Source organism: Trichechus manatus, unplaced genomic scaffold (genome assembly GCF_000243295.1).
Source record: "Trichechus manatus latirostris isolate Lorelei unplaced genomic scaffold, TriManLat1.0 scaffold00039, whole genome shotgun sequence".
NCBI classification, from domain to species: Eukaryota; Metazoa; Chordata; class Mammalia; order Sirenia; family Trichechidae; genus Trichechus; species Trichechus manatus.
Genome location: NW_004443975.1, coordinates 15946621 through 15967161, shown reverse-complemented (window position 1 = coordinate 15967161; position 20541 = coordinate 15946621). Strand labels below are relative to the sequence as shown.

General features: G+C 39.0%; 1 protein-coding gene across 1 annotated transcript in view; it reads right to left on the bottom strand.

Annotated features, from left to right (window-relative positions):
- Positions 1–20541, bottom strand: part of EPRS1 (glutamyl-prolyl-tRNA synthetase 1) — an 84590-nt gene that overhangs the window by 45007 nt on the left and 19042 nt on the right. Inside the window, 8 exon segments of the mRNA XM_023730868.1 lie at positions 967–1000; positions 1002–1103; positions 2039–2149; positions 7848–7907; positions 9429–9513; positions 10764–10997; positions 18160–18331; positions 20024–20216. Coding sequence (XP_023586636.1) covers positions 967–1000; positions 1002–1103; positions 2039–2149; positions 7848–7907; positions 9429–9513; positions 10764–10997; positions 18160–18331; positions 20024–20216 — 991 coding nt within the window.

Genomic DNA, 20541 nt, shown 5'->3' with positions numbered 1-20541 from the left:
AACTGCCACAGATGCATTCCTTTGCACTACAGTATCCATAATAAACTGATAAGAAATTCTCTTTGGAAAAAATTGAAATCAAAATTTATTTAAGCTTTTAATATGTACCAGACATATATTAGGGCTATAGGTAGGGGTGGTTAAGAAGAGGAATAAAATATACTATGCTATCAAGATACTAATAATCCACTGGAGAACAGACTCACATATTATCTGATGAAGAACATGCACATATTTACAAATTTTAAAGTCATCTGCATTAAGCATTATGAAATCGAAATACTCCTTAAAACACTTGTTATTTGAAATCATACGTAATGACTGTGCAACTAAAATCTCAGAGTTAATGTAAACTAATCTCAAGCACACTATTTCCCATTATGTCATCAATGTAATAAGCACGACACATTATAGAAACTATGAAGCTCAAATGCATCATTAAACCATCAATTTTAAAGGAAATTTTAGGATAAAGAATATGTTATATATACAAATCCATTCAAAAGACCCCCATACCAGGCAATTACGTAATGAGAATTAGATGAAAAAGGGAGCCCTGGTGGCATAGTGGTTAAGAGCTTGCCTACTAGCCAAAAGGTCGGCAGTTCAAATCCACCAGCCGCCCCTTGGAAACCCTATGGAGCAGTTCTACTCTGTCCTGTAGGGTCTCTATGAGTCGGAACCAACTCAAAGGTACCTAACAACAACAACAAAGTATGATAACTATTTTTTTAAGCTAGATGTAGTTTTTAACATCAGAAGCAAAAGACATCCTGATGTCATATTAGTAAACTGCAACAGACATAGCAAAAAAAATTTTAACTTGTATCCAGAATTTACAGTATCTATGTCTGGGCAGATTTACTAGTCAACAACATGAATGGGTCTGAATTAAGGTAATAAGTCAACAAACAGAATAGCCATTTTTCTTCCATAATTATTTGGAAACAAACAAAAAGTTCTTACTTGTGTATTCTGGTAATGTTGATGTTGCCCCAGTTTATAAATGTGACTGTCTCACCCTCTGACAGGGTCTCTGCATCAGCACCCTCGATGAACACTTGGGGACCATACCACACGGGCTTCAAGCCAACATCGGGATTCTGATTAATAAAAGAAAAGCAGAGTGTTAACTGAAGACAAAAATTACTGAGCCAAGTATGGAAATTTCTATATTCATTCAGCTTACTCTTTAACCAAAAAAAGTTTACCTGTGTTACTACACTGTTAACAGTTCATTCCCATATTAGGAAGTTAGTGCTTTATTTTTCTCTGTCTAGTTAACATACCTGTATCCCCAACTCCATTGTCAGCACTTCAACAGTGCACAGTTGTGGGAAGCAGTCACACTGGCACTGGAGCAGCAATGTTTAGTTTGAATCCCAGCTCTTTGGCACAGTTGCAGTCACCTTACCTCTAAGGCTAACCAACGGGGTTAGATGAGGCGTCTACCCCTGAGGTTCCTCCTGTTTCCAGAGCTAAGAAAGTACTATTTGCTCCATAGTGTCCCTCCTCCCAGAATCTGCTTTGCTATCCTCACGCTCACTGCTTTTGCAGCAGAGAATATAGAATCACTCCTAATCGGTGGCTGCTGGACACTGCAGGACAATCAACGTCACCTTAGAATGGAGCAGGAAATTGTAGACTTTCATATCTTAGAAGACAAGATAATTTAATATATGTATGGATAAGTAAATTTTCTGCCTTTTCAGCATTCCTTAAATGAAGAAGAAAATAGATCTAGGGATTAAAAAATATGCTATCATTTATTAAATTTCAGTTTGTTGGGCAGGATTTGAAAGACAAAAGAGATGCTTCGAAATAAACATTAAACGTGTTTAGTAAAATATTTGTTTAATAAATGCATCAATGCATTTGAGAAAAATCATTTTGCTGTAGCAACTGATACTATAACTACATTGGGCTCAGAACAGAGTGCCGACAGGCTACGTGTGGGCCCCCAAAGCCCCTTTCATTTTTATTATCCTGCTGTATCTTTTAATTCAGAGAAAAAGCATTAGTGAAACTGTGGGGTGACCTTTGGGTGTTTGGCTACTTCTTTCATCTCCTCCTGAGCTTCGGGAATGTTCACAGGGACCACTTCTTTCTTTAGTAATGCAACGTATCGCGGAGCCACCGGGTCAATAACCTGCAAGAAACCATCTGCATGTTACAACCTTCAAATACTTCAGAAACCTTCACAAATCCATGAACGACAGTGCAGGAAGACTAACTGGCTCTCTGTGTTACTGCATTTGCTAATGTGTTGCTGTGCCTGTCAACCTGCCTCTAACATTTAACTGCAAGGAGAAAAAACGAAAAACAATCGTAAATCAAAACTACAGAAGAATTTATAGATCCTGCCTAAAAATAACGACTGGCAGGTGGGAAAAAACCAATCAGCTGAAGCATAATATTAGAAATATTTTTGAAATAATTTTTAGATCTGGTATTAGAAAGTGAGGAAAAATTATCCTGTGGGTTTATATTTTAATCCTACAGGTAAATGTGGTACTCAGTTTTGTATTGCAGGAGAAGCCCACTTGAAAGGAATGTAAATACTTGTGTCTCAGTATCGTTTTCTATAATACACCCTAGGCCACAAACGAACACCAAAAGCAGAACAGCATTAGGTCACTATAATAAGGCAATTTCATAAATCAGAAATATAAACAAGAGAAAATATTTCTAGTAGTCTGCAAGCTGCTTCAGGGTCGAGTCTACATTTACTGTATTCCCAGTTCCTAGCAAGGGCCTGGCAGAGACGGGTAATCAATAAATATATGCAGACTGACTTCTTGAATACTCGTTATGCTGTAACCTACTCCATCTCCAAAACAGCGGTAGCATCTCCTTCTGAAGCTGATGTATTCTTCTCACTTTATTGTTCAATTTAAAACTATCCACGATGACAAAACACAATGGCACTGCTGTGGTGTTAGTCGAGGAGAAACCATTTGTGCCACGTAAGGACCTTCTAGAAAGCATATGGGAAACCACGCAGACACAGTACACGGAGAGCCGAACAGCTAGGTCAAGGAATAGCTGTTCTTTGTCCCGCTGGAAGGATGCAAGAAATCGCAGCGAATTAAACTTTGCTGTTTTCTGTGTGCTTTGTTTTGTACTGGGTTTTTTGTTTTGCTTTGAGGGTATTTTTAGGCTTCCTGAAAAGAATGATATTGTGGAACTTCTAAACGAACTCAGAGAAGAAAACCATCCTCAGAGGGTTATTCGTGCAAATTCTGAAAAGCTATTTAACTTCCCCTTGTCTGCTATTCCTCTGCCTATACTTCACAGCACAACTAAAGCCTCAGCTGAAATCGGGACTTGTCCAAATTTACTGTTTCACTCTTTCCTTGAGGCTTACGTGTCATTCTTAGTTGTTAAGGGTTCCTTCTTCCAGCTTCTACCAGTTAGAATGATGCGAGATTTAACTTGTGACCACTCAGTTCGGTATGTAAGCCAGTAAGACATATTTCTTTAAAGAGGCTAACACAAAACAACCCTGCCTGGGAAACTTACTTCATTTCGCTGCAGCTGTCTCCTGACCTGACAGAGCAGAGACTGTTTCTCATGCTTAGTTAATGATCACTTAGGCCATTGTTGGAGCAAATCCTCAGTCCACTCCCCACTAAAGGACTATGATTCTAATTGTCTGAAGCAGAGAGTGGAAACCTGTATTTTGAAGAAGCATTCTACAGGATTGTCAGAATCAGGAAAGTTTGGGAAGCCTTGGACTAAAAGATTTAAAAGTCCTTTTTCAGCTCTAAAACTGTACAAGTCTAAAAATCTCTGCATCAGTGGCTTTCAAATTACTCCAAAGAGCCCTAAGGATTTCAAGGCAGTTCAGCTGGAGGGGAAAGGAGAGGAATGGGGCTGAAGAGAGTAGGAACCCAGACCCCACTAACACACTTCAACCAAAACAGCTACACGTTTGTTTTATTTATTGGAGTTTAATTTAAAAAAAAAATTTAAAGGAAAACTTTCCTCATTTCAAGGCAGGGGGGTTTAGAAGTCTCGACATACTGAAATTTACTAGCTGAGTTGAGGGAAAAAGGTTTCATTAACGTACCACTGAAATACTAAATCTAAAAATTCAAGCAGCAAAGGTTGACAGAGGCAAGGAATAACTCTGAAACAATACCTCAAAGCTGCGATTCTTCTGCCATGACTGAAGTTTAAATCTTAACACTCAAGTGAACCAGGAAGAAAGTTAGGACAATGAGGTTAATGCAGAGGAAGCTTTGGAACTGCCTCCTCCCAGCATCAAGGGGGCCTTTTTTCTATAGAAACATATTCCATTTAGCTACGATACAGAAAAATTATGTATTAGTGTCAAGTCAAGATGAAAAGTCAGATTAAGAAAACAAGGTTTGTGTTTTCAGAGGGATATTGAGACTCCTAATCACGCCATGTCTCACTGTTCGCTGCGCTCCTTTCTCCTTTATTTTATCGTGTATAATGCTCTCTGTAAATAAAGCTATCTCCAAAGAAGCATGTAATTAAAGAACTCCAGCTAATTTTTTTGGTAGAAGTTGTTTTAAAAAAATGCTGTTACAAAGAGCAAGAGAGCATACAAAGCATGTTTCAGCTCTGCCCCTAATGCTTACTTCACAATGCTGCAGCGTTAAATTCAGTTCACTGATGCTATACTGAAATCTCATTTTCAGAGCTTGGAAAGAAACAGCAGGCTAGAAAATAACAGAGAGACTGTAAGTAACATGACCTCTAACTAAGGGAACTGTAGCTCAAGATCAGAGAGAATGGGCTTCAGTGTAGGAGGATGTAATGAAGGCCAGTAACAGAAACAAAAAAGTACCCGATCAGAATGATTTCACATCCACTACCAATCTGCATGATGTGTTATGTTTCTATGGACTGTGTTTATAAGATGGCACTTAATGATTATAGACCCCACAGACTTCAGGAAAAATAGAGCAGACTGAAGATTCTCATCTGCTTTCACTCCCTCCCAACCCCGCTGAAAAAGGCAGGAAGGATTTTGTTTTGTTTAAAGGCATAAACCTTTAGAATAGAATAGGAGAGGAGATAGTAGCCACAAAATTTTGGAAGCTGAAAAAAATATACGGAAGAGTGGTAACTGACTTAGTGGGCTAAGGAAACAGAATTCTAAAAATGGAGAAAGCCAAGAACCAACTGCAACCCTTTTTCTACTGGAAAATCCTCGAAAGACTCAGGAACTGGTAGTGCCAGGGACCGGTGCAGGGGGATGAATGGGATGGCTACAGAGTGGTGAAAGTTTGCTTACGAAGCACCCCTCTGCCGACCTGTACAACCAGGCACCTGCCTCCTTCCTACCTCGCAGAAGAATGAAATTGACTCTGTGAAAAGAACGCCTGGAGATCCAAACAAGGGGATGAAGCCAATGTGTGGTACTAGATGTGAGGCCCTCCGCGGTTCTCCCCTACACGGCTTCAAAAGTCCTGGCGGCCAGGGAGGTGAACGAAAGAAACTTTCCCAGTGGAAGCTGTCTGATCCAAGAGATAAGACACAAAGTTACTGGCATGGGGCTCTCCACCTAACTGGCCCAGCCATGATCCTATAGCGAAGCTCAGGGGACAAGCCCAACTCTTGCACGTAGGGCTTCCAATCACTTTTAGTACTCCACACTAAACATGAGCAGATAATCAAGGCTAACCAGACATCTGAGAACTGCCTTGAACATGAATGGAAGAAACCAAAGTAAACAACTAGAAGAAAAAGAGATGTAAAAAGGGAAATAAAAGAAATATTAAGATTATAACCATGAGACATGAACATGACCAGGGAAGCAAAAGAGAAATCTTGGAAATATGACAGCATAAATGAAAACTCAACAGAAAGGTAGGATGACCTATCAGAAAGAGGCAAAACACATGATGTAAACTAAGAGTGCAGTTAAGAACATTAGAGGGTGAGTCCAGGAGGTCCAACATCTGCACAAGAAGAGACCCAGAGAGAAGAAAGAAACACAGTCAGGGAAAAAAGAAAAAGAATTCAAGAAAATCCCCAGGAATGCATTTCCAGATTGGAAGCCACCTGTTCTTCTGATGGATGTGGATGAAAACAAATGCACACCAAGCCACATCAGGATGAAAATTTCAGAACAGTAGGTACAAAGAGAAGATTCTATAACAGTCAGTGATAAAACAGGTCATATACAAGATCTCAAGAAATCTTTTCCATCCCACGCTCCCCTTCTAAGGGAGCTACCAAAGGATATGCTATGGCAAAGCAAGAAGATGATGAAAAGAGCAGAAGATACAGGAATTCAATGTCCATCACAGAACAGAGGCAAAGGGAGTCCCCAGGACGCTGACGAAGACAGGCCTGGGAAGACAGCTGAGCTTCAGACATCCAAGACCACTCAGCAGATGGGATCGGAGCAGCACAGAGGCTCTGCAGACATGTCTAAGGTGAAACTGAAAGATTATCTGAGGCACCTGAGCATCTTGGAAGAAAATTTACAAACTTGTGAAGCACTTAAGACTGAATCAGAAAACTAAGCAAACGAGAAACAAAAAATACAAGCAAAGCAAAAAGTTACGAGAAGAAGTAAGAAGCCTAAATCCTTATCTTTCATAGTGGGAGGCCAACTGATAATGGCTGGAACTAAAATATCAGAGGGAGCGATGCACACATCTCCTTTAGAGATAGGGTGATAAACACCAGTACCTAAATGACTACAAGAACTGAAAAGGTTTCCCTAGGGGAAGAAAAATGGAGGGAAAGAGGACTGGGGAATGTGCTGGTCACCTTCACGAACTCTACACAACTATTTGACTGTAGTGAAATACATTTCATATATTTAATTTATTACAAATTAAAACCTCTGAAAGTTGGATCATTAATGGAAAGTGCGCCAATGTTAACTTTGCCTGTAAATTGTACTAGTATTTATTATTTGTAACTGCAGCAACAGAAAGAACCAATTAGTAGTTCCTTTATGTACCAAAAAGCTGACTAATCACGAGATTAAATAAAAGAAATTCAAGACACATGCGAGACAAGCAATTACTTCTTGAGGCAAAGCATCAGCACCGTCAAGCAGCAATCCCCAGAGAAGAATTTACAGAACACAATCACAGAAAGCATAGTTTAAAACTCGGCATGTTTGTGATTTGCCTTATTATAGTGTCTAAGCATCTGCTTCCAATTAGTAATTAACAATATCAATATGCAGTATTCCTCATTTGATTTTCAGTTAAGAAACAGTTAAAAAAGAGCTGCAATTCAATAAGACACAGGACTTGTAATTAGTGAACCTTCAATACAACTCAATGAGATATATAATAATAAAACTCTATGTCCTCTCAGCACACAAGGGACCAGTAGAATGGAGTTAGCCGGATCTTCCCTTTGCCACTAAGAAAACCAGAGGACATGTTTCTTAAAACCAGGAATAATGCATTTTTCAATGAGTTTGTATAATCAAGTCTTTTATATAAATGTGATTGTGCTTCAAAGCCATGTAATATCCAGGTTACAACATGTAATACGCCAAAAGCTACGCACTAAGGCAAAGACAAGCGTTAAGTAATACCTTCTTACAGAGAGTTCGCAGCTTGAAAGCAGAAAAATGAAATGCAGAGTATTCATAAAAGATGTAAGGAAAAAACTATTACCAATCCCCACAACTCCAAGTTTGTTTTAATCACTGTTATTTGTTTGGGATAATTAATAGGCTTAACAATTTTTATATATTTAAAAAAGGAAAACATTCCATTTTCCTGAAAGTCTGCAAATATTCTTCACAAATTTTTCTCTACCATGGGCACACTAATGAATTCGATATGTAATTCAGAAGTTCGGCATGAGAAAAGAGAACTGAGAGTTAAAACATGTACCTTTTTATTAAATGCCCAGATTTTGTCCCATTCCATGTTCACAACTGAACGTGAAGAGCCCTAGAAAAACATTAACAAAACAATTTAATGGGCAAGAGGTATTAATCAGAACTTTTTTTTCAGAAAAAAAACTTTTATTTAGGAAAAATAAACCCAAGAAGCGCTTGCAGGTATATGTCCGTTGTAATACAAAGTTTAGTGTATACAAACTAATTTGATTACCCTATAGACTGAGGGGTTTATTTGTTTGTTTGGGGTTTTTTAAAACCATTTTACTGGGTAAAAAAATACCACATATCTTGGGTGAAGGGTGAGACAGTACACAATACAGGGGAAACTAGCAGCACAACTTGTACAAGGAAAGGTCATAGAAGCCCCACAGACACATACAAACTCCCTGAGGGACTGAATTGCTGGGCGGAGGGCTGTGGGGACCATGGTCTCAGGGAACATCTAGCTCAATTGGCATAACACAGTTTATAAAGACAACGCTCTACATTCTACCTTGGTGAGTAGTGTCTAGGGTCTTAAAAACCTGTGAGCAGCCATCTAAGATACTCCACTGGTCTCATCCCTTCGGGAGCAAGGGAGAATGAAGAGAACAGGATGGATACACGGAAAAGATTAGTCCGAAGGACTAATCGTCCACAGCTACCAAGGCCTCCACCGGACTGAGTCCAGTACAGCTAGATGGTGCCCGGCTACCACCACTGACTGCTCTGACCAGGATCACAACAGAGGGTTCTGGACAGAGCTGGAGAAGGATGTAGAGCATAATTCTAACTCACAAAAAAAGACCAGATACTGGCCTAAAGGAGACTAGAGAAACCCCAACAGTATGGCCCCCAGACACCCTTTTAGCTCAGTGGTGAAGTTACCTCCGAGGTTCACTGTTCAGCCTGGGAGAGGACAGCCCCATAAAACTAAATGAGACTAACGAGGTACAGTAGTCCAGTGACAAGGGCCAGAAGGCAGAAGGGGACAAGGAAGCTGGTGATAGGGAACCCAAGGTTGAGTAAGGATACTGTTGATGTGTTGTGAGATTGTTAACCATTGTCATAGGGCAACATTTGTAGTAACTGTTAAATGAGAAACTATTTTGTTCTGTAAGCCTTCATCTTAAGTGAGAATAACAGCACAATTGGAAGAGCGTAGTCAATGTCACTGAACTGTACACGTAGAAATTTTTGAAATGGTGTATCTTGGGCTATGTGTATTCTCACCAAATAAAAGGTTGAGAAGTTAGAGGGTTGATATGTTGTGGGGTTGTTAACCAATGTCATAAAACAACATGTGTACTACTGTTTCATGAGAAACTATTTGTTCTGTAAGCCTTCATCTGAAGTACAATTAAAAAAAAAAAAACCACAGCTGGCTTTGTCCAACAACAGGTGAGTCATTTAGGACATTCTCAATTCTCCACTGTTATAAACAGCGCTACACGTACTTTTAATTTTGCCCTTGCATTACAAGGAACAAACAAGGGGCAGAAAGCCAACAAAAAGGAAAAATAAAAACTAAAGGGATATCAACAGACACTTAAAGACTCAAACAGCACCTGGGAAGGAAACCACCACTCACCTGAGCAGCGATGAACTGTTTCAGTCCCTCCACCGTCAACCCTCTTCTCAGGACACCACGGACTGTAGGGAATCTTGGGTCATCCCTGGGAATATGTAAATTTTTCATTACCAAGGAGTTTTTTTTTTTTAATGTGTCGATGCAGAGAGTACAAAATGCCTTAATGAATAATAAATTATACAGCTTTTTAAATGTTTGGACTAAGAGCTGGTTGTATTAACTGGGTAGATGACAGTACCTGAGAGCCCCAGTTCATGGAACAGGAAACCTGCTTGCTCAGTGAAATAAATGCACCACTGGAAATACATCGTAAAGGTACATTTGAAAAAGGACACACTGGTGACATCTTCACATACGGAAAACCCATGCATTAATATAGTCTGATTAGCTTTTTATTAAACAAACATTCAAGATCAGATAAGAGATGGCATCATTGGCGTCATCCACGTCATGAATATATTTTATGAAGCCCTTCGGGTTGTAAAAGCATATATACCTAAGCTATTAATATTCTTCAGAGATCTGCAAACTTCAGTAACTAAACCTGCTGTATGGGGCTCAAGATAAACTTGCCTTTTATCAAATTCAGCTCCACAATAAAACAGTATAAAATACATTATTTATTTATTTGACATATTCTTCATATACACCTTAGTCAATATTATGTGATGTGAATATAAACTAATATATACAATCTTGTTAATTCAGATAAAAAAAATCTTTTAGACTTATAAACATGGTAACACATCTGAACAGATACATTTCATGGATATACTCACTGGCTGTTAAGACCACCTTCATTTTTATACTCATGTCTATCTCATAAAAATCCTATATACGTTATTTACAGGCTACAAAGGTTTTCAAACTTTTTCTAGGTGCTGAGTCCTCTGGGCAACTGTGCCACCAGGTGGAGCCTCAAACAGGACACAGACCACTTAGGGCCTCATCTCAGCTTAGGCTTTGCTGGCCTTCCTGGGACTTGGCTGAAAGAAAAACCTCAGCACCTCGGCAGAGAGTGGAGGGTGGTAACCAGATCTATGGAGGACCAGAAGCCACAGCCGCTTTCTATGAAACTCTGAGCTCTGCAGAGGACGTGCCCTCATGAGTGGTTTCCATCCCTGAGTGCCATGGTTCATGATGGGCACACCATGTCTGTTGCATTATGACAAAGCGGGGGAAACCTTATGCCCTGGTTGCAATGAAGTTAGAGTCGGGGAACCCTGCAGGCCTACCCGTTCTACCTCCTCTCAACCACCCTCCCCAACCCTCAAAGCACTCTGTACATCACTGATATTCTTACTTCCTATCAATTTCATGTAACATTACACATACCATCCATCTACTAGTCCTTCATTGACAAACCATGTGAGTTTTCTTTTGGATAGCACTGTGTTGTTGAGATTTAGCCGGCTATATTCCCAAATATACGGTTTTCTGATGCCCAAAGCTTCAATAATCCAATAAAACTGCTCGTCTCTGTCATGGTATTCTGTTGTTCTCAGGGCATGTGTAACACCTTCAATGCTGTCCACTATGGGGCAGGCAAAATCATATGTCGGATAAACACTAGGAAAAAAAGGAAAGTTGTGAAAATCAACATGAAACATTTCACCCTTTCCATCTTAGATCAGCCTTTGAGAATGATCAATCAGTTATCCACTCAGTATTCAAACAAAAATGCGTATTTGCAATCAAATACACAATTGTATATTGCTTTGGCAAATTCTACAATCATTTTTGTAATGGTCAATGAATACAATGGTAAGAAGCAATAAACTATATATGTATACAATAAATTCGAGGGACTTTAGCTTTTGAGCATCTTTGATAATCCCCCATGCAAGTAAATCTATAAAGGCTTTAATACTTGAGTTAAATGCACTCAAGAACAGAGTGTTTTCACTTTCTGCAAGTAAATTATTAGGCTAAAATTCCATCTGAAGATGGAATTGTCTTAAAAGCAGTATCTGCCCAAAATAAGGTACACACATACATGCAGTTGTCATTTGAATTTTTAAAAGTACATTACCATATTATGCCTTCTAATTTTTTAAATTTGATTTTCTTAAGATGCTACTGCATTATGCTTTTCAATTAGGTGCTGCTGAAAATGTGTATCCAAATTTACTTTTCCAAACGTTTTCAAAGTAATTGTTTAATAAAACAAGGAGTAATCATCCTGGTAAATAATGGGCATATTTATACACGTATAACCGCATAGACGTTTATCTACACATGGACACACACATCCATACCCTCAAGTTTAAAGACAGTCGTACTAGCTACCCAGGTAATCATTTACATTCACCAATATCTCTTTTGGGGTTGCAATTCAGCATGCAGTAGTAGACTTCTTCATACTATAAAAACATACATTCTATGGTTCACTTTATAAAATAAGCTATTGCGGGGTGAGCTATTTAAAGAAAACAGAACAGTTAATCTGAAAACTAATTAAAATTATTAAAAATGTACGATACTTTCTTATATTTTTCATATCTTTGAAGCTTTTATTCCTATGACTCTTATAGACAGAAGTGATCTTAGACATACAGGTAGCTCCCGACCTACAACATATTTGAGATACTACAAACCGCACTTTCAACTGTCCATTTCGGTTTTTTATACTGTACGTCTTACCATTAGTAATATTTACTACATATAATGTTGCAGCACATAATTTGATGTTATCATTCTCAGACATTCACTCACAGATGTTCAATTTTATGATTTACTTTGCTGAAGTCAATAGGCAAATTCGGGAAGGAGTGAGACGTTACCATAAAATACAGAAAGAAGAAAAGGACCATACAGACAACTCTCACTGATTTTCTGACTAGACATGCCATTCCAATTCCCACAATATAGACAATCCATATGTAGATAATCTAGATAATCCAGAAACTTCCACAAGTGGAGTTACTGCAACAACTGACAAAATGCCAATGTCGTTCAACTCTTCATCGTCGGAGTAAATTTTTATGTTTTGTGCTTTTTTTTTATGTATATGTTTCTATTAAAACATATCTGTAAGTTTATATGTAATGTTTCCAACCCCTAAAGACAAATAAAGATAGAATTTATAAAGATACTGATAATAAAAGGCAATAATGGAAAAAAAAAAAGAATAGTAAATGAAGTCCTATCAACACAAGAAAGAAAATAATAAAGATCAAAGCAGAAATAAATGAAATAGAAAACAGAAAAACAATAGAATCAACAAGACTAGAAGCTGGTTCTTTGAGAGGATCAATAAAATTGATAAACCACTGGGCCAAACTGACAAAGGAAAAAATGAGAAGATGTAAATAACCAAATAAAAAATGAGATGGATGGCATTACAACAGAACCAACTGAGATAAAAAGAATCATTAACAAAATATGAAAAACTGTACTCCAACAAATTTGAAAACCTAGGCGAAACGGACAAATTTCTAGAAACACACTACCTACCTAAACTAACACAAATAGAGATAGAAAATTTGAACAGACCCATAATGAAAGAAGAAACTGAAGATGTCATTTAAAAAAAAAAAAAAAAGCCTCAGCCCAGATGGCTTCACTGGAAAATTCTACCAAACATTCAGAGAAGAGTTGACACCAATTTCACTCAAACTATTCTAGAACATAGAAAGGGAAGGAATACTCCCTAATTCATTCTAGATGAAGCCGGTATAAACCTGATACCAAAGCCAGGCACAGACACCACTTAAAAGAAAATTATAGACCAATATCCCTCATGAATATAGACACAAAAATTCTCAACAAAATTCTAGCCAACAGAATTCAACAGCATATCAAAAAGAAAACAAAAAAACATCATGATCAAGTGGGATTCATAACAGGGATGCAAGGATGGTTCAACATTAGAAAAATCAATCAACATAATCCACCACATAAACAAAACAAAGGAAAAGAATCACATGATTATCTCACTCTACACAGAAAAGGCGTTTGATAAAATTCAACACCCCTTCCTGATAAAAACTCTAAGCAAAATAGGAATAAAGGGGAAATTCCTCAACATAATAAACGGCTTATAGGCAAAACCAAGAGCCAACATCACTGTCAATGGCGAAAGATTGAGAGTTGAGAGCATTCCCCTTGAGAATGCGAAGGAGACAAGGACATCCTTTATCACTACTCTTACTCAACAGTGTATGGGAAGTCCTAGCTAGAGCAACAAGGCAAGAAAGGGAAATAAAGGGCATCCAGATTGGAAAGTAAGAAGTAAAACTATCCTTATTTGCAGATGACATGATCCTATAAATAGAAAATCCCAGAGACTTCACAAGAAAGTTACGGGAACTAATAGAAGGATTCAGCAAAGTGGCAGGGTACAAGATCAACACACAAAAATCAGTTGGGTTCCTCTATGTTAACAAGGACTCTGAAAAGGAAATCAAGAAAACAATACCATTTGTAATAGTCCCTGAAGGAATAATGTATCTAGGAATATACCTAAGTAGGAGCATAAAAGACTTAAACATGCAAACTATTAAACACTACTGCAAGAAACTAAAAGAGATGTAGATAAATGGAAAAATATTCCATGCTTATGGACTGGAAGACTTGACATTGTGAAAATGTCAATACTACCAAAAGCAATCTATAGATACAAGGCAATCCCAATCCAAATCCCAACAACATTCTTTAATGAAATGGAAAAACTAATCTCCAACTTATATGGAAAGGAAGCCCCGAATAGCTAAAGCAATACTGAAGAACAAAGTAGGTTGCCTCACACTTCCTCGTTCAAAACTTACTATATAGCCACAGTAATCAAAACAGCTTGGTACTGGTTCAATGACAGACACATAGACCAACGGAAGAGAACTGAGAACCCCGAAGTAAATCCATCCATGAGCAGCTGATTTTCCACAAAGGGTCAAAGTCCATTCAATGGGGAAGAAACAGCCTCTTTAACAAATGGTGCTGGGAAAACTGGATATCCATCTGCAGAAAAATGAATCAAGAGTCCATACCTGATACCATGCACAAACACTCACTCAAAATGGATCAAAGACCTAAATGTTAAAGCTAAAACTATAAAGTTTCTGAAAGATAACAGAGGGTCAAAACTAGGGGACCTAATTTTCTGCATAAACGATCTATCAAACAAAACTAAAAATGCACGAACACCAGAAGATAAATTAGATAAATGGGATCTCCTAAAAATTAAATACTTATGCTCATCAAAAGACTTTATCAAGAGAGTGAAAAGAAAACCTACAGATGGGAAAAAATCCTTGGAATGCCTTATCTGATGAGGGTCTAATCTCTAAAATATACAGAAAACTTCAACAGCTCATCAACAAAAAGACAAACAATCCAATAAGAAAAAATGGGCAAAGGACATGAACAGACACTTCACCAAACAGGACGTTCAAGTGGCCAACAAACACAGGAAAAGATGCTCGTGATCATTAGCCATTAGAGAGACGCAAATGAAAACCACAATAAGATACCATCTCACCCCTGTAAAAATTGCAATGATCACGAAAACAGAAAACAACAAATGCAGGAGAGGTTGTGGAGTGGCTAGAGCTCTGATACACTGCTGGTGGGATAGTAAAATGGTACAACCTCTATGGAAAACAGTATGCGGCTTCCTCAAGGGCTACAAATAAAAATACCTTATGATCTCACAATCCCACTCCTAAATATATATCCTAGAGATATAAGAACAGTGACATGAATAGACATATGCACACCTATGTTCATTGCAGTATTAGTCACAATAGCAAAAAGATGGAAACAACCTAAGTGTCCATTGACAGGTGAACAGATAAACAAATTGTGGTACATACATACAATGGCATACTACACAGCTATAAAGACTAATGATGAATCCATGAAACATCTCACAACATGGATGAATCTGGAGGACATCATGCTGAGTGAAATAAGTTAATCACAAAAAGACAAATATTGTATGGTCCCATTATTCTAAAAAGTCAAAAACAGATATATATACAGAAAGCAAAGTTCTTCAGTGGTTAACAGGGATGGGAGGGAGAAGGAGGGGGAATCACTTTCTATATAGTAGCCACTTATTACTTCTGGTGATGGGAAAGGCAATCCCAAATATGGGTGAAGTCAGCACAACTTGACCAAGGTAAATAAAGACACTAAGAAGTACGAGAGAAAAAAGGGACAATTTTGGTAAATGCTATAATATATACAATTCTGCAACAACACCAGAAACAACCAAAAACTATGTGGGCAGTTACGCAGGTAGACATGGATGCATATATGTGTACAGGAAGGCATATGCGAGTAAATGCACATGCTTGTATAGGTGTATCTGTAGGCATATGGATACATCCACTTGTGTTTGCTGCATATATATACACATACATAACCAACCAGATAGGGGGCACAGTTACAGTGGCTTCCTAGACATATCCAAACAACTCGTGGGATTGGTTTATTAGGTCAAAAGGCTTGGGACTAGTCTCAGGGGACAGCTTAGTCAGCTGGCATAACATAGTTCACAGAGATAATGTTCTATATCCAAGTCTGGTGAATATCATCTGGGGTCTTAAAAGCTTGCAAGCAGCCATCTAAGATACAACTATTGGTCTCTACTGATATGGAACAAAATAGAATAAAGGAAATTAAAGGCTCAAAGAAGAAACTAGTCCGTGGGGCTAACAGCCCACACAAACCACAACCTCTTCACACCTGAGACCAGAAGGACTAGATGGTGCCTGGCTACCACAACCAACTGTTCTGACCATGGACACAATAGAAGGTCCCGGATAGAATGGGAGAAAAATGTAGGAGAAAACTCAGTTCCTAAAAAAGGCCAGACCTATGGACTGATAGAGACTAAAGGAACCCCTGAGACTATCACGCTAGGATACCCTTTGAACTTGGAATTGAAGCTACTTCTGCAGGTCACCTGTCAGCCAAATAATAGATCGGCTTACAAAATAAACAATATTACCTATAAGTAATGTGTTCCTTTAAGCAGTTAACTATATGCGACCAAACGGTCAACAGTTACCCAAAAGCAAAGATGAGATGCAAGGAGAGGAAGGGAAGCTAGACTAATGGAAACAGAACAAACAGAAAGGAAATAATGAGAATGCTGACACATTGTAAAAATTGTAACCAATATTACAGTACAATTTGTATAAAAACTGTTAAAGGGGAATCTAATTTGCTGTTTAAACTTTCACCTACAACACAATAAAATATTATTTTAAAAAAAGGAGTTCACAATAGCAAAAAGATGGAAACAACCTAGATGTCCATCAACAGATGAATGGATAAACAAACTATGGTACATACACACAATGGAGTATTACACAAAGATAAAGAACAATGATGAATCTGTGAAGCATCTCATAACATGGATGAAACTGGAAGACATTATGCTGAGTGAAATGTCAATCACAAAAGGACAACTACTGTATGAGACCTCTACTGTAAAAACTCATGAAAAGGTTTACACACAAAAAGAATTTTTACGAGGGATGGGAGGGGTCGGGGGGAAATACTAAATAGACAATAGATAAGTGGTAACTTTGGTGAAGGGTAAGACAGTACACCATACTGGGGAAGCCAGCACAACTTGTACAAGGAAAGGTCATGGAAGCTCCACAGACACTTCCAAACTCCCTGAGGGAGTGAATTGCTGGGCGGAGGGCTGTGGGGATCATGGTCTCGGGAAACATCTAGCTCAATTGGCATAACACAGTTTATAAAGAAAATGTTCTACATTCTACCTTGGTGAGTAGCTTCTGGGGTCTTAAAAGCATGTAAGCAGCTATCTAAGATACTCTACTGGTCTCACCCCTTCAGGAGCAAGGGAGAATGAAGACAACAGGATACAAGGAAAAGATTAGTCCAAAGGACTAATGGACCACAACTACCACGGCCTCCATGAGACTGAGTCCAGTATAACTAGATGGTGCCTGGCTACCACCACTGACTGCTTTGACCGGGGTCACAACAGAGGGTCCTGGACAGAGCTGGAGAAAAATGTAAAACAAAATTCTAACTCACAAAAAAGACCAGACTTACCGGCCTGACAGAGACTAGAGAAACCCCAAGAGTATGGCCCCCGGGCACCCTTTTAGCTCAGTAGTGAAGTCACTCCCGAGGCTTACCCTTCAGCCAAAGATCAGACAGCCCCATAAAACAAAACGATACTAACGGGGCACAACAGTCCAGAGACAAGGACTAGAAGGCAGAAGGGGACAGGAAAGCTGGTAATAGGGAACCCAAGGTCAAGAAGGGACAGTGTTGACATGTTGTGGGGTTGTTAACCACTGTTAAAAAACAATATGCGTACTAACTGTTTAATGAGAAACTAATCCGAAAACCTTCATCTAAAGTACCAGAAATATATATATATATATATAAATGAGGTATTTAACTTACATCAGAACTGACTGAAACAAATGAGGTATTCGTACTTACCTCAGGACCAAATAAAACAAATGAGGTATTCAACTTACATCCAAACCGACTTACAGCTGAGTTGTCAGAACAGAACCCAGTCATAAATCGAGGACTACCTGTGATCTGATATGACCTTCACTGTCAGTGAGTAAACTGAGGCCCTGAGAGACTAAGTGTCATTACCAAAGGCTGCCCAGCCAGTTAATCTGTGGATGAACAAGTCTCTTGACTATTCTGCCAGGATCTATTATGTGTTTATGGAGAGGACCAAAGCGAAAGCATCAAAGGCTCCCCAGCATATTGAAATACGTACTTGTATTTATTTCCAGTTCTTGGGTGTGGCTGAATTTTGCAGCGATAAAGCGTTGGGTCCCTCATGCAACCATTGTTACTGCTCATGTCAATTTTTGCTCGCAAACAACAGGACTGACCAAATGGACTTCCTTTTTTCATTTCTTCCCACATTTGTAGATTCTTCTCAATAGCTATAAAATGATAGTTATATTAGTTTATCTAGTGTATTACTAACCTGGTTCAATTCAAATTACTTTAATAGTCCTATAATTTGATACAAATTTTCAAGTTCTTATTTTACGTAAGCACAGTCTATTAGTTTAAAACACTGGAATACGTTCAATACCTGATACCAAGAGCAAACGCATCAATTTTTAATGACAAAAAGTCTCTCAGTACATTTAGGAAATGTACTCTATGCCTACGTTTAAGAAGTGGTAAAGCCAACAAATCCCGCTGATATAACATCAACCAAGGGGAAGAGGAAATACGAGGTTGGAGGGCTCCTCTCACCCAGTGTTTCTCCTTTTCCCCTCTTGGCACTCCTGGTCAGCTTCTCTTCCCTTCTTCCCACGCTCAAATTTTAACTCTCTGTCTTCGATGCAGCAGCATTCTCCTCCCTTGCCACTTCATGCCTGGGGACAGACTCGTCTGTCCGGCCCATGGGGCCACATGCATTGGCACTGCAGCCCACACCCGTCTGAAGAACATGGCTTGGGCTGAGAGCCTGAGCCTTTGGGCTCCCTGGAAGCCCCTCCAGTTATCCCAGTGAGAAGCAGGATACTCAGAATAAGAAAACGAGGCATGACAGGAAACAGCAATACAAGAAAGTAGAGTTTAATCCCAGAAAAAAGAACTCTATATTCCGCGTAACTATGTATGGTCCTACCGGGTCGCTGTGAGTTGGAATCGACTCAATGGCACACAATAGTCCTACCTATATCAGAACATCGAAGATCTGCCCCATTTAGATAAAAACCAAAACCAAACCCGTTGCCGTCGAGTTGATTCTGACTCATAACGACCCTGAGGACAGAGGAGAACTGCCCCACAGGGTTTCCAAAGAGCACCTGGTGGATTCAAACTGCTAACCTTCTGGTTAGCAGGCAAACTCTTAACCACTGCGCCACCAGGCTTTCCATATAGGTAAGAGCGAGCTATTAAACAGTAATTCTCTGGGGAAACTACTGAAGATATCATGGGCACTTTATCAGCCCTCCAAAAATCAAGTTAGGTTTAGAAGTCCACGTGTTAACGATCTTCAAAAATGTAGAGGAGACTTTCCAAAAAACCAGAAAGATGTCTACAACAATTTGAATTTACTATACTTCCCAAGTGTGACATCAAGATTTAAACGCAGTAGTGTGGAAGTTCTGACAACACAACGAGAGCCTGCAAAGAGGCCAGATGAGGCGCCCAGGGGACAAGGCGTGAAGAAGAAAGATATGCTTCTTTGTCAAGCAATATTTCAGAGACACAGGGCAGTACCAAGATTGTTACATTTACATCTACCCACACACTGAAAGAAGACTGGGGTGATAATAACTTTATCATCAGACATTTTAGAAAGCCTAAGTAATTGAGAAAACTACCAGGTGTTGCAGAAGGAATTGTTTTAAGGGAATGAATGCAATGCAAAACACTCTACATAATAAATGAGATCTTAAGGGCATGCACACTTCATGTACAATTGTGATGCTAACGAAGTCATAAGAATTTAAAGATGAAAGAAAGGAAAAGGAATTCTAAGAGAGGAATGTATGAAATCACAGTCTCAAATGTGTTCCGAACAAGTATCTTTCACAGAAAAGAAATCATGTTCTATAAAGAAGCAGAATACAAGAAGAGTCTCACTTAAATACACAACACCAAATGAGCCTTACGGTTTTTTCTGTGTTTGGATTCTATCCTCTGCTCACGCTCCGCTTTCATCTGCTCGGCCGGAGTGTCATCCACATAAGCCTTCCCTTCTTGAATCAGCTTCTCTGCATATTTCATTATAGTTTCAAAATGATCCGAGGTATAAGTAAATTGATCTGGTTTGATATGCAACATTGCAACATCCTCCAAAATAACCTGCAATAAGATCCAAAGTAACCATGAGTTGACCTTTTGCATTATCTTGTACAGTTTCAACCCTTGACACTGCATTTGTGCAATGTGATACTACACCACCAAGCCTTACACAGTCTGACAGTGGGATACAAGACCACCGAGCCCCACACAATCTGACAAGGGGATACTAGACCACTGAGCCTCACACAGTCTGACAGTGGGATACTAGACCACCAAACCCCACACAGTCCGACAGTGGGATACTAGACCACCGAGCCCCACACGGTCTGACAGTGGGATACTAGACCACCGAGCCCCACACGGTCTGACAGTGGGATACTAGACC